We start from the raw sequence: 15,135 nt of genomic DNA, 5'->3' as shown, positions 1-15,135 counted from the left end.
AACAAAATAAAATGATGGAGCTCAGACGTGTGTTGTTTTGCAAAGAACTAACCTCCCTGTGTTTTACAGAAAAAAGTAGCTAAGGCCATTTTTCTCTCTGTTCTGGATTATGGCGATATGATTTATGGGCATGCCTCTGCAGCTGCTCTTAAGGCCCTCGATGCTGTTTATCATTCTGCCCTCGGGCCCCGGCTTACAGTCATCATCACTGCATCTCAGATGGAAAAGCTGAATGGTGTTTTCTGTTTAAAGACGTGATGATTGTTTACCATTCTATATTACCTTTATGCTAGAACAACTGCGGGTCCACTCACTGGTGCCCACCAAGAGGATGCTCTTGTAGCTCTCAGAGAATTAAATAACATTTCACCTTCTAGTCATACCTGACTACCTGAAATAATCCTACTCAGAAATCTGATACCATCAGGCCTCCATAGACTAATGCTTTACACGTTCACCTGACAAGCAAGAGCTCACAGATGGATTTGTGACCCCACCCCCCAAACCCATTCCTGGTAATGGGATTAGCTTTGCCATGGTTTTGTAATGTGTGCAACTATAGCTATGTCTTGCGAACAGATGTGTGTTGCAAGCCAAGTGATGAAATCCTCAATCATCAGTCCACCTTAAGTCCGTGTAAATAAAATAAAGAAATATATTACCGTATTTTCACGACCATAAGGCGCACTGTGCTAAAAGGCGCAGTCTCAGTTATGTGTGCCCTTACTGTATTTAACACACACATAAGGCGCACTGGACCATAGGGCGCATACAAGTACCGTATGCGTATTTAAAAATAAAGCGGGAGCAAACCTGAATTCGGTACCTTATGCCGGTAATCGTCATCATCAACAACACACAAGCATACAAGTGTGCATATTTAAAAATAAAGCAGGAGCAAAACTGAGTTTGGTACTCACATTTTTATTACCAATAATCGTCATCATCAACAACACACAAGCATACAAGTGTGCGTATTTAAAAATAAAGCAGGAGCAAAACAAAGTTTGGTACTCACATTTTTATCATCAATCAAACCCATCGAAGTCCTCATCCTCTGTGTCTGAATTGAACAGCTGCGCTAAATCTCCATCAAACATGCCAGGTTCACTGTCTTCACCGTCAGAGTCACTTTCCGTGCCGTGCGGCTCCTCGGAAATGATGCCGGCTTTTGCGAAAGCTCGAACAACAGTGCCAGCAGACATGTTAGCCCAAGCATCTACAATCCATTGGCAAATTGTGGCGTAACTCGCCCAGCGCTGCCTTTCACTCTTAGTGAAACTGTGGTCTCCACCGGTCATCCATCGCTCCCAGGCCGCTCGCAGCCTTACTTTGAACGGGCGGTTCACACCGATGTCCAGCGGTTGGAGTTCCTTTGTCAGGCCTCCCGGAATGACAGCAAGCTCACAGTTCATTTGCTTCACAAGTTTTTTCACATCGGCTGTGAGATGGGCACGCATAGAGTCACAGATCAACAGCGATGGTGATGCGTGGAAAAAACCACCTGGTCTCCTTACATACACCTCCCTCAGCCAGTCTTTCATCATTTCCTCATCCATCCAGCCCTTTTCATTTGCCTTAATGATGATTTCTGCTGGAAACTTCTCTTTAGGCAAAGTCTTTCGCTTAAAAATCACCATAGGCGGCAGTTTCTGTCCATTAGCATGGCAGCCAAGCACAACAGTAAAAGAAGACTTTTCATACCCCGTTGTGCGTATCGCTACCGTGCTGGTCCCCTTCTTCTCCACAGTGTGACTCACCGGGATGTCAAAAGTGAGCGGGACCTCGTCCATGTTTGTGATGTGGCTGGACTGGATGTTTTTGTCGCCGATGTGTTTGCTGCAGTAGGAGCGGAAGATGGCCAGCTTTTCCTTATAATCCGCTGGAAGTTGCTGCGCTACCGTAGTCCTGGTCCGGATGGAAAAATGGCACCGTTTCATAAAAAGTGAAAGTGAAACTGCTTTTAGCCGAATGGTGACCGTCGAAACGCTTCTCCCGCTCGCTCTTTGCTCGATGATCCACCGCTCGAGTCTTTCCTCCAACTCGAGCCACCTCGCCTTATGTCCGCGGAAACTCAGCTGCGTCTTCTTGACCTGCCGGACCTTGTTTTCCAGCTTCCTCCATTTGCGAACCATCGATTCGTTAATCTTAAATTCTCTCGCCGCTGCTCGATTTCCATGTTCCTCCGCGTAGCTGATGGCCTTCAGTTTAAACTGTGCTTCGTAAGCGTGTCTCTTTGCCATTTTCAGGGTTGTTAAAACAACGATGTCCTGCATAATGCACATACCTGTTCTTTTATACAGGTATGTGCGATTGTCCCGGTATATACGATCAACGCCCACACTTCACCCTTTAACGTTCTCATGGTGTTCTCTACTACGTCCTCCTTACAACACATAGGGCGCGCCGCACTTTTTGAAGAAAATCTAAGACTTTTAAGTGCGCCTTATGGTCGTGAAAATACGGTAACAAAATGACAGGCAAAATGTTAAATCAACAGATGATGCAGGTCTTTCCACAGGTGAGTCATGGTGACATCACAGTCGTCATCATCATAGCTACTGTGGTAATAGATTTATTCAGCATCTCTAACCATATCCAGGTTTTTATTCTGTGCCTCACTTTCTGATAATTTGTAAGTTTCCTTCTCCTATTAAGGTGCTTCCACTCACCTCCTTCACATTCACAGTGAACATAATAACAGGTGGGAGGAAACCTCTGAGAGTCTCTGTCACCCCACTTTGTTCCTCCTGGGTGAGTGTTTCTTCTGCAGCCCTCAAAGAACGAATAATGAAAAGAATGCCAGAGGAAAAGCTTTCAGGAAAGACTCCAGTCCTCCATCTCTGGACTCGGCACTCTCCACCCACAACCAATTTTCTGTCCCTCAGCTCATTACTCATTTCCACCCTTCCCTTCAACACCTTCCCGGCAGCTCTCGGAGGATCTGCCGGGCAGAGACACTCACTGGAGAGTCTGCAAAGTGAAACCTGGATGCTGCCGTCAATCACAGCTCTCCTAATTAAGCCACAGGCTGCTGATTTACTCAAGTGACTCACAAAGACCATATTTAAGACTAAGTGAAAGACTCTGTATCAGACTATAAAAGCAGCGTCACGCAGGAGTGAACTACGTGTAATTAGCAATTTAAACACATTTCCAGAGCATGCTGGTATTTCAGAGACCATTTCACTTCTGACTCTTTTCTCTTTCTGTGCTCTGAACAAAAGGATCGACAAAATATTTGCAAGAAAAGAAACGATTACTGGCTGTTGCTGGAATGCAGGTGGGCACGTTACAGAAACCAAAACCAGAGTGAGGCAACAAACTAAACCATAAACCCTCAGAAACACAATGACAAGTAAAGATTTCATCACATATTAAAGACTACATTCAGGAGTGAAGACGCACTTCAGAGGATGTGACAGCATTATTTCTGAAAGTTAGCATCACACAGTGACAGAGTCTTCGCCCATCTACATGAACTTTAATAACAATTAAAGTAAATCTTTGACTAAAAACACACAAATAACCTCCGCGGTGGAAGCATTGCAGTCTCGAGAGGAAAACCCTTCACGAAAATATGTAGAAATGTCTGGAAGGTCTCCTGAACACAGCGCTGAGCCCAGCAGTAAGCAGAGATTAGACTGAAATTTACAGAATTAGGCCTAAAGACAAGACTCAGGTCTAAATGTAACACTAAGGACTAGATGATCTATGTGAGGCCCTCAGCGACCCCAACCTCTCATTTCCAAAACAAAAGACATTTCGTTGTGTGTTAGTTTCAAGGTTTATTTTTTATTAGCAGCCAAAAATCCAATAATCTGACAGGACTAATCCTGATTAGGTTGGAATTTACTGATGATTATTTAGGCCAGAATAACACATAAAGACTTGGCTAAAATCTTTAGACTAGATTAAACATGTAAGAATGAAAATCAGACTAAAGACCAAGTTTGAGACCGAGAACTAATTTTAACATGAATCAGATTAAAAACCTAAGAGTAGATTAAAGATCTCAAACTGGATGTCTGCTGCACACTTTAGTTTCACTCCTGTGTTTGTAGATTTTCTGTGTGTGTGTGATGTAACAGTCATTGTAAAATTTGTATTATTATTATTATTACTATCATTATTATCATTATTTCTTAGTGACATTTTTGTTGTTGTTGTTGTTGTTGTTCTTATTATTATTATTATTATCATTATGTAGTTAAAGACTGGCTCCTCTGATGACCACAGCTCTGAGTTTTGAACCTGTCTCCTAAATCAACCTCTCCAGGCACATAAACACAGGCTGAACCTCGTACTGGGAGAAACTTCGGAGTCTTTTCAGTCTCACCTGTTCTTCCTCCTGACTTCTATTATAAGTTTTAAGCTGAAAAGCCAACACATCCCCTCCTGCCCGTCATGCATGAACGAGACAAACAGTGCAAGAGAAAATCTTTTGTTCAGTGTCACATGAAAGAAAAATATAGCTGGAAGCCAGAACTACAGGAGCACAATTTCTATAAACCCATCAGAAGCAGGATGTAATTAAGCGAGCAGCAGATGAACTTTTCTGTGAGAAACCTTTTAAAGCTTCTTTGTAGTCACGCTGACGTTCCTAGCAATCTGCACAGACTGCTGCCATGTTCAAATCATTTTTAAGATTCATGACTCAAGGCTGCGCGCCACATCAAGCCATTTACCTGCACCCTTGAAATCCTGCTCATTAGCTGAAAGTGCACAAACACTGTTTGAGTTTTTAACTTTGAGTTGTCACCTTGTTCAAGGTTTGGAGAGGACTGTAGTCTCTGATGCGACAGCTTTGTAGCACTGATCATCATCCCTCATACCCACTAAAAAAACATAACTATTGATTCAATTCAATTTTATTTTCAATTTTATATATAGCACCAATAAAATAGTCACCTCAAGGTGTTTTAATACTGTAAGGTAAAGACCCTACAGGATTACAGAAAAATCCCAACAATCACATGACCCCATGTGAGGAAGTACTTTGGCAACAACATGAAGGAAAAACTCCCTTTTGACAGGAAGAAACGCGTTAATGCAGCGTTAACATGGTCATCACGATTAAAAATTTTAACGCGCTCAACCCATCTGGAGCGCAGAATGAACAAACTTTTGGACAAACTGCCCGATATGCATTGACAGAGACATTTCAGGGATTTTGACTCAGTAGGGTCGGATTAACAATTAACCCTCCAGATGGGTTAATTGTTAATCGCGTTAGTTAGCACTGACAGCACTAAAAAAATATAAAGTCGCCAATTTGGGATTTCTTTGGCTCTAAACCAGATGAAAGAGGTAAACCTAAGGATGTAACCAAAGTGGTGTGCCACTTGTCCAGACGTATAGTGCGAGCAAAGTACTCAAACGCGACTAATTTGCATGAGCATGTACGTGTCCACCATCCGGCTGAGTATGCGGCGATCACTAGCTTCTGCAGCTCCATCAACAAGCATTTGGGCGCACTCTGAGGAGGGTGCATTTGCTCACAGATGAAAGAGGGTGCTGTTAAAACAGCGCTATTTTTTTTTTCTGTTGACTGCTTCTATTAGCTCCATCATTATTAGCAAACTTACTGATGGGCAAATAAATCTCCCCTGTAAAAACGATAGTCAATATATTCGTCCAATCGCCCAACCCTAATTCATCCAGGTGTCCATCATCAGGCTAAGTAACCAGGTAATCCTCAAACATCTCACCAAACCTGGACACCCATCTTCAGTACCTCCCCAAGAGGCTTCCAGCTCTTCTGAAAGAGGACGGCAACTTCTGCCAAATACTTTCAAGTCATTCAGATGCACAGTCGCCTCTACTGAGGCTCTGTGTTGGAAGCTTGATGGTTTCTGAACTCTGCAAGCTTTACCTTTAAGTGTGAAGTCATGGCTCCTGTTTCTTTTTCCTCTGCTTTTGTGCAAGCTGGGCCCAGTTGAGGACTGACTTTCAGTTCCACCTCCTCTCAGGGTCCAAACTGGACATATTCTGTGACAGCTAGCATTGTAATTTTCACGCTCAGGTCCTGTCTTTGAATAAACACAGTGTTTCTGGTCATCAGCCTCTAGCAGGGCTGGAGGATTGATCAGATTATAATTTGGCTTTTAGAGATGATGAAAACAAGGCAAGCTCATTTAATTTTGTCCAATAAACCAAACACTCCCGTTGCCCCTCCCTAAAAGTCATTCACTGTTGGTTTAGCTTGAGCTAAAAGTCACTAAAAGAGAGATTTTAGTGAACAAGATCAGTGCAGAGGAAATAATAAAGGTTTGGAAGATCATTAAGAACTGCACATGACTCTGTCTCTGGATCTCAAAGCGTTTCTCACTGGTCCACCTTCAGCTGTGTGCGACCAAGATGTTTGATCGCCAGGTTAAGATGTGATGCTTTAATGCAAAAAGACTCTGAAACACACTGCAGAGCTCAGACACATAAACACAGCACGAAGGAAAGCCGTGTGAGCACGTGCAGTGTTAGTGGGTATAGATATTTGTTCTGCTGCGTGTCAGACAGCATGTTTGTGTTTCTGTACATTACAACTTTGTCAGGCTTAAACACACGGCCTGTGTGTCTCCGCACAGCATTGTGTGTGTGTGTGATGTGGAGACTTTGCTAGCTTTGCTGGCACTACAGAGACATCCTCAATGGAAAGGAGAACAAAGACAAAGGCTCTTAATGAGCTCTGCCACTGCCGAGACCTAAACTAGGCCAGCCAACGGGCTGTGTGCACGTGTGTGTGTGTGGCAGTGGGATGTGAACGAGCCACGGGCGTTATCCAGGTGACTGAGAACGCAGCAGCTCTGCAGCGAGCGAGCGTTTCATGTGAGCGGCTCGTTTGTTGTGCTAAAATTCCCAAAGAAGCATCTCGGAAAGCCGTCAGAGGCTCGTCTGTCGGCGCACCGCTGGAGCGCTCGCGATGGACACTTTAAAAGGATTAAAATCATTTTTAGGTTCCTCTGCAGAAAACCAAACAGCTAAACAAACACGCCGCCCTCCCTTTGTAAAATCACAAAGTCAGAGCTGACAAAGTTTGGAACACAGCCCCGGGTGAACCTCAGCGTTGCTGCAGGTTTATTTGGACTGAGAGTTTTTGGGTTTTGCAGATTTCAGTGAAACATGGCAGAGGAAGGGACGCCTGACACCCACAGCCATCACACTGATGGCTGTGGGGGTCTGTAGGCAGCCTGGGGTACAGTGCTCTGCTGTATGAACTGTGTTTCATATACACCTGACCTGGATGTGATGAAGTCACATGTCGAATACATGCTGTGAAGCTATGCTACAGCTAACTGTCTGTTATTATAGAAACTAAATGGTAGTAAAGCATCTTTACTCTGAGCCTTTACACGAGATTTACCGATAGATAAAATCAACACTCTTTGACTTCATGTATTTACAGCTAACTACCATCTGGATTTTAAAAATCATTAACTGAGTCCAGTCTGGGGGTCCATAAACACCAATCCCACTTTTGTCAACAGCCCAGCTCACACTCCACCCAACCCCAGGCCCTCTGGGGCGGTGGGCTCACTGAGCAGCAGATCCATGTTATTCAGTAGGTGTCCAACCAAGCCTCATGGACCCAAAACCAGGCGCTCGATAGATGGTGGGATGGTTATCAATATCGGCCCTAAAACTCCAGCATCAATAATGAAATAATAGTTTGGTGAAATAAGAGTAATCTTAAAAAAATAGCACAAATATGAGTCGATCTGAACCAGCAGCTGGCCCAGGTTAAAGGTCACCCACTAATCAACATGATTGCAGCAATTTTGTCAAACAATCAGTAATAACTCCCTCAAACCTGACTGCACAGACACGATCCCATTGTCATTAGATTCAGGGTGGCTCGTGCTGCTGAGAATTTCACTACATCTACTGTCCATCACACATAAACAGCCAGAAAAACAACTCTGCCCAGGATGCAGAACCTGCAGAGATTGAGGGATCAGTGATGCTTCCCTGACAATCCAGAGGAGCATGAAGAATCCAGCCAATTCAAATTATACTGATGAAAAACAGCAGGGCTCGCACTGCAGACACAGTGTAACTCATCCATTCCCCATTCCTGTCAAATCTCTTCATACTCTGGTGATGATGTCTGAGCGTCTCCTGAATAAACACACTTCCTGTCACATCAGACTTCAGGCTGCTCCCCTGCACTCTCTCACGTCTTTAGCTGCTGTTTGCAAGTGCTCACTGAGTAAAACTTTCTCTACTTTCTGTCTGCGCTTCAGGCCAACAGACGACCTCAGCGTGTGAAGAGAAGACCTGACATACAAACACCAGCAAGCTGCTGTGCTCCATCGGCGGCAGCAGGAGGCTTTATTAGCTCTGGACAGGGCCCAGCATGGGAGGCTTACCCTCAGTCAGGCCCATGTGGATGCTCCAGTAGTTCTGCAGGCACTGCAGCTCCTTCTTCATGCCTCTCTTGCAGCGGCAGTCGTAGAGCGGCGAGTCCTGCAGCACCTCCAGCGCCCCCTGGCACTCCTTGGAGGCCAGCATGGCGCTGCGCTCCTTGTCCCCGCCCGACAGGCACTGGCGCATGATCCGGTAACGCGAGCTGCACTGGCTGTTCTGGTTGCACAGCTCGGAGGCTCGGACACAGTCTAGAGGTTCCCTCCAGCCGGGGGTGCCGAGCTCCGAGTCACAAACGCACACATCTGCAGGAAAACAGGGAGAAGGCGGGAGTTAGACACAGAGGTGTTAGCTTCACTCACTTCCTGTTTACTTTTGTGATCATTTTATCTATTTGCAGTCATTTTGTGTCTCATTAGAGTCACCGTGTGTCTCTGCTCTGCTTTTTGTTAAATTTTTGTGTGTGCGTATGGTCTTTTTAAATATTTTTCCAATATTTTTGTCTCTTTGTAGTTTTTGGCACCTGTTTACTGTCACTTATTGCTTCTTTGTGATCTTTTTCCACCTCTTTAACCCTTTACAGCCGATCGGAGCGGGCACGCTCTGTTTTGCGTAACTATTTTTAAATCCTGGTAGCTCTGCAACCACATAAGCTAGCGCAATAATTTTTTTTGCATATGAAACTGGAGGAGTTGTACTTACATCTTATGCCATCAGCTTGTCCTAGGTCACAGTTTCCTTCCACATATAGCTTTGCAAAAACTGCATAAAAATCACTTGCAGCAACAAAAACATGATATTCCAGAAACACGCTTCGCCGATCCATCAGCTGTTTGTAACACTTCCTACGTCCATCAGCGCGAACTATCACATGACCGCATGACCTGCCCAAAACCGGAAGTGACGTCATTTTGCGGAAATGTAGTTTTTTACGATCGGGGCCTTATGAGCTTGTGTTTTACTTGTTATGTGTTTTAAAAAGTTATGTTTGACTTTATGACTTTCTGTGTCGTTTCTGGGATGCTTAAGACTCATATTGCACTGCTGGAAATAGTTTATTTTGATGCATATGCTGTTATTTTGCAAATTTGCACTATAATATTTATTTTCGTTTTTCCTGCAGTATATAAAAATTGGTGTATTTCAAAAATAAAACTATGAAGACACTCAAAATAAATTTCCTGTGGTGGGAAACTAGTTTGTGTAACTTTTTTGTATTTACAGTTTTGAGGGATAAGCCTCTTAAATTTCTCTAACTAGAAATATATGTTAAAAAAACAAAAACGATTTTCAATTTTTTTGTAGTTTATTGCACTTTTTTGCAATTTATGTAATTACTATGCACCTAATGCAGACATATTATTAAAGTTTGGGCTATAATGGTTGTATTGATGTATAGCAACTTGAAATGCTCCCAAAAATGGCTCCACAGCATGTAAAAATATAATATAAGCTCTGGCGAACTTGGTTCTATGGTAGGTCTTAAAGGGTTAACATAGCAAACTAATCAGTTCAAACAGAGCTCGTTTAAAACTAAATGTAAAAATATTAATGGGGCTATTCGTCAGATAAATGTGCGTCTCTGCAGACTCAGGCAGGCTTTTCCTCTGGTGCAGGTGGAGGTGTGTCTGTATGCTATGCCTCAGTTTCTCAGCTGTAACTCAGGATTGCAGATTGAAGGCTCAGTGATGGATCTCGGATCGAGATGAGGTGATCTCCTGATAAGAAGCTGAGGATAAAGCCAGCACGTGTTCATAGAGCATCATATCATATATGTCTTCCTGTTGTAGATTATTGTTGTTCCAGCGGCCGTTAGCTGTGACAGAAACATATGAAACTGAAATAGGAAACATTAGAAGGCATTGCGCGGATGTCCTCAAGAAAATATCCCACACTAATCCGGTTCGACATCTCCTCCAGGGCGCACAGACTCAGCTCCATCTGTGTCGAGCGTGGCCTTTGTCAGGCAGTTCAACAGCTTCCGTCCAGCAGAGACAATAGCATGCGGGTGAATCCAATTAAGCGAGCATCACAGGGACCAGATAAATGAATGTTTACCTGTCGGCAGCCGCAGATAGCAGGTGTGTGCATTTCGTGGGATTTCGAGGGTTTTCAGAAACAGGAAGTGTGTGTGTGAGCTGCTGGAGTCATTATTTTAGAGACATAACATGCTGAACGCCAACAAACAACACGATCTAACGGTTAACCGGCACAAAACCAGGCAGGAGGGTAAAAGTAAACTATTACATTACATGCCGCTGACATTTCACAGTCCCAAAAATTACCTATGATAACCAGAAGCATAATCATATAATAATTCTGTGAATGAATATAAAGGCTGTGTTATAGAGAGGAAACACGATGTGGAACAAACACACATTCAGATCTTTGTCCTTCAGTGCGCAAAGCACCATAGTCCTTCTTCGAAATTAAAAATGTAAAGCGCTGTAGTTCTCCTTCAAAATAAAAGTGCAAAGAGCTGCGGTTCTTCAAAATAAAAGTGCAAAGAGCTGTAGTTCTCCTTCAAAGTAAAAGTGAAAGTGCTGCAGCATGCTCCTCCTTCCATTTTCCTCGTCCCTGGTACAGCTCCTGAAACCTCACATGTGGACCAGAAGCTGGGGATCATGGCTTTCACAGTGAGTAATCCAGACTATGAATGGTTGACCTCATGCTGTGGACAGATCATCTCACCCATTCTCTCGGCTGAAGTTTGATTCGTTTGGCATCTTCTTTGTGCCTTCTGCCCATTGAGGGACCTCAAAGTGAACTTTCATTTAGGAAGATTTTCACCCTTATCCTCCATCTTCTCTGTGTTCATACGAGCCTAACCACAGCTCTGCAGGTAACGACTGATATACCTCAACCTGCCCTCCAAATATTGCTGCTGTTCAGTTTTTTCTTTCTGTCTAAAGTTCTAGCAGGGAAATCCTTCAGTGAGAACATCTGGAGAACATCTTTGGACCATTTCTAACTGTCAGATGTGTTTCAGAGCTTCCTGATTCTGGGATTTGAAGAAGACAATCAGGTGCTTGAGCTGAACTTGTTTTTGTCCTTGCAGATGTTTGAGCTCTCATCTGAAAGGCTTTACAGTTCAGAAAGCTGACGGCCGTCCCAGAGTTTGAGGTGGTGAGATCAGCAATGATGACGTGAAGAGCAGTGCAAACTAAAGCTAAGCCCACCTCTCGAAGAGGCAGCTGTTTCTTACAGGTGAGCTGTCTGTTACAGCCAGGTGGACCGTTAACCCGTTACTCTCAACTAACCATGAACCTAAAATCTTTGTAATCCGTGTGAAAACATTCATGAACGAGGCTGTTACTGTGGGTTCATCCACATCTTTATATGCTTTCTATGGTCTGCAGTGAATACTGATGTCCCACACAGGCTGTGGTCCCTGAAGTCCTCCTTAATCCTCACAATCACTCGAGGAGGCTCTTCCTGTTCACCTGGTCTAAGGAGAGCACTGTGGAACATAGCCACCTCAGAACCGGAGCTAGTGGAGCTGCTGGAGCTGGTGAACAATGCTACACCTTTAAGCTGACTGGACCGGGACTGACGCCTGAGACCTGAGACCTGAGCTGGCCTTCACTGAGTCTCCTATGATGAGTAACTGATGGAAGCTGTGGGACACTCTGCAGGCTCCCCTCATCTCACACTTTATCAGCACCTGACGCGATGCTTGCAGGGGACATCTGCACATTGTATCTGTAAAAAATAACCTGGATGACTCTACAGACTTTCCTGTGGTTAGTGCTAGGTCAGTAGGGCACCAGGCGCCCCCTGCTGGAACAGTGGGACAAAATCCTGTGCTGCTCTCATGAAACGTGCATTTACACTCTGCAGAGACACAAAAAAAAGGTGGCACGAAAAAACACGGCTCCACACTCTGTTTGTTCCACTGCAGACAGAAATGCTCCAGCACCACAAGCTTGTGTCACCCACCCCACAGCTCCACCTCAACAAGCTGCAACACATCAGACCAGTGCTCAGAACCAGGGGCAGAGGAACAGCTCCCACAGGTGAGGGCCACACAAAGAGCTAATTACTGGACCTCGGGGTAACGATGTGACCTTTCAGGGGTACGTGGATGTTTGTGCAGCAGTAAAAAGTTCAGATTAAAATATTCAGGATCAGAACAAATGTTCCCGAGACCTGCTGTCCTCAGTCCTGGTATCAAGCATGGTAACAGCATCTTTTAGTAGAAGCTCACAGTAAGGCAGAGGTGTAGAAGTAGTCAAACCCCTAGGAGTACAAATAACTACACCCTGTCAGGGATAAAATGGCAGTACCTCAGAGAGTACTTCACCTGAATATATTTCATTTACTGAATGTAACAAAGATGCTCTTTATGGCTCTGATGATCAATAGAAACATAATAGAAATCCAAACAGAATGTACAGCAGAGTACACACAGTACTCTGTACACCAAGTACTCTGTAAACACAGTACTCTGCACACACAGTACTCTGTACTATTCTAACACGTCACGGCTGGTACATGGGTCTGAGGGTAAGGGCGCGCGCTATTTGTCTGCGGAGATTTAAAAGTTAACTTCATGCACTGCAACATTTTCACTTGTAATGGAGTATCTCTGTGAGTATCCGAGTACTCCTGCTGACGGTTACTCGGTGTTTCAGAGCACGAGAGCATCTTTAGACCCAGCTGACTGACAGAGGCGCAAACCGAGCCTCTGCCCTCACCTGTGCGCGTGCACGCGGGCAGCGGAGGTGTACTCACCGAGCACGAGCAGCAGGCAGACGACGCCGATTAGGATCATGTCGCGTGCTGCTGTAATCCCACAGGAAGTCATGGTTCTCTCGCTCTGAGCGTCGGGGTCTCTCACTCTCTCTCTCCGCACATCACGCGGACTGCCACCGACATAGTGGCACTAGCACGAACCCCGGACACGGTGGGATCCCCCCCCTCCCACCCCGCCGTCCTGGGCTCACAGCAGCCCCGGCAGGGACGCAGAAGAAGACGAAGAAGCGTGGGAGTCTGGGCAGGAGCGCATGCTCCGGAGCGGCTCTCCCGGAGATGGAGCTCTGTCCTCGGTGAAGAACATCAGCTGCCCCCGATCACTCCGCAGCTGTACTCCAACTTTCCGGGCTCAATGTGACTCTGTCCGCTACTCTTCCTCCTCTTTGTCACACACACACACAGTCACACACCGGAGCTGCCCGGTGGGTAACGGCACGCGCGTCTCCCGCCGGTTAGAATCTACTCCAGTAGCAGCCTCGTGCGTCTTTCAGCAAGCCCAGCGCGTGCGAGCACTGAGGAAAACCTCGAAACCTCCTTCTCCTCCTCCTCACCCCCTCCTCACCCAAAACTCAGACTCTCTTTCGCTCTGTCTCTCTCTTTCTCCCTTTCTCCGGGTGTCAAACACACGCGCGTTTACTCCTTACGTTGACCCGGAGTGTGACCTCAGAGCAACGTCATCTGACTGAAAGACACGATCTGCTATTACTGTAATGACTGTTTATTTATTTATCTTTTATTATTGAAAATGTCCCAGGTATTTTATATTTTAATCATACATTTTATTTATATTCATTTTTTATTTACATATGAATGTATAGTTTTAGTGTAATTATTTTTGTTATTTTACATTTTAATTATTGTCATTATTAATTATTAATTTATTTTTATTCTTCGTTTTATTATTTACCTTTTTGTGCTGTAGTTATATTTTTCCTTATTTCCCTTTTTTAAACTTATATGAAATTAAATTAAAGTTAGAATCACATAACTATAATTAATTTTTTATTATAATTTCATCTTAACATATTTTTTTTTGATCTACCTTTATTATTTTAGAATATATCACACCCTGGAGGACGGGGCTGTGGCCCCCCCACACTCCCTAGCAGATCGTTACATGGAGAAACCTTTGGAATACAAGCGCGCTGATCCACACAGGTATGCACACGGGTGTTCACTGCTCGTAGACCCAAATTACACCTTTCTTGGCTGCTACTTCAAAGCACATCTGTCCTGCGTGCTGCACAACAACATTGAATATTTAGTATTTACTGCTGTTTACACTTAGCTAGATTAATGCGATGGTGTTGTGTTTAGTATGTTGCTTTGTTGTTGTTGTTTTTTTGGTCTTTTTTTGCTTGTTTTCTATTCTTCTCTCAACAGGTGATCCAGGAGATTTTTATTTTTTTTTCTCCCCCCCTTTCTCACTGTCCCTCTCCCCTTCTGTTTTTCCTTTCCTTCCTCTTTCTTTCTCCCTTTCCTATCTCTCACTCATGTCTGTCCCGTCTGTAACATCTGAAAATAAAATATAATAAATAATAAAAACAAAGATCGACCAAATGGACCAATACGGCAATGCCACGATGATCCATTTGGCAAAGTAAATCCATTGGGTATCCTTGTTGGTCTTCAGACAACAATTCTGATGGCTAAAGAACCAAATGGGACAGGCGGAAAAAAAACAGAAAAAAAAAAAAGAATATATCACATAGATTTATTATGTCTTTTATTTCTAATTCCTCTCCAACTCCATAATGCTGTTGTAATTTTATTTCTTTTTCAGGATTCTTGTTCTGATTATTGCTTTTTTTTAAAAATCTTTTTAATCTGTGTATGTAATTATTTAATATTGTTTTAATATTTGGGTTTTTTAGGGGGAGTAATCAGATATAATAATTTATTTATATATATACATTTATTATTTTCTGAACTTTTGACTTAGAGAGTTATTTTTATGTGGTCTTGAAGCATTTAGTGAAATGTTTTACATAATATTTTTATTTTAATTATAGTTTTTAT

General features: G+C 43.7%; 1 protein-coding gene across 1 annotated transcript in view; it reads right to left on the bottom strand.

The window, feature by feature from the left end:
* Window positions 1-13,231, bottom strand: part of gfra2b (GDNF family receptor alpha 2b) — a 148,107-nt gene extending 134,876 nt beyond the window's left edge. The window contains exons 1-2 of the mRNA XM_026174688.2: window positions 13,096-13,231; window positions 8,367-8,666 (exon numbers count right to left, since the gene is read on the bottom strand). Of these exons, the coding sequence (XP_026030473.1) occupies window positions 8,367-8,666; window positions 13,096-13,168 (373 nt within the window). The 5' untranslated portion in view covers window positions 13,169-13,231. The remainder of the gene's footprint in view (window positions 1-8,366; window positions 8,667-13,095) is intronic.
* Window positions 13,232-15,135: the final 1,904 nt, after the last annotated feature.

The sequence above is a fragment of the Astatotilapia calliptera genome, chromosome 7 (assembly GCF_964374335.1).
Source record: "Astatotilapia calliptera chromosome 7, fAstCal68.1, whole genome shotgun sequence".
Lineage (NCBI taxonomy): Eukaryota > Metazoa > Chordata > Actinopteri > Cichliformes > Cichlidae > Astatotilapia > Astatotilapia calliptera.
The sequence above is the reverse complement of the archived record's forward strand: the minus strand, read 5'-3'. Positions and strand labels throughout refer to the sequence as shown.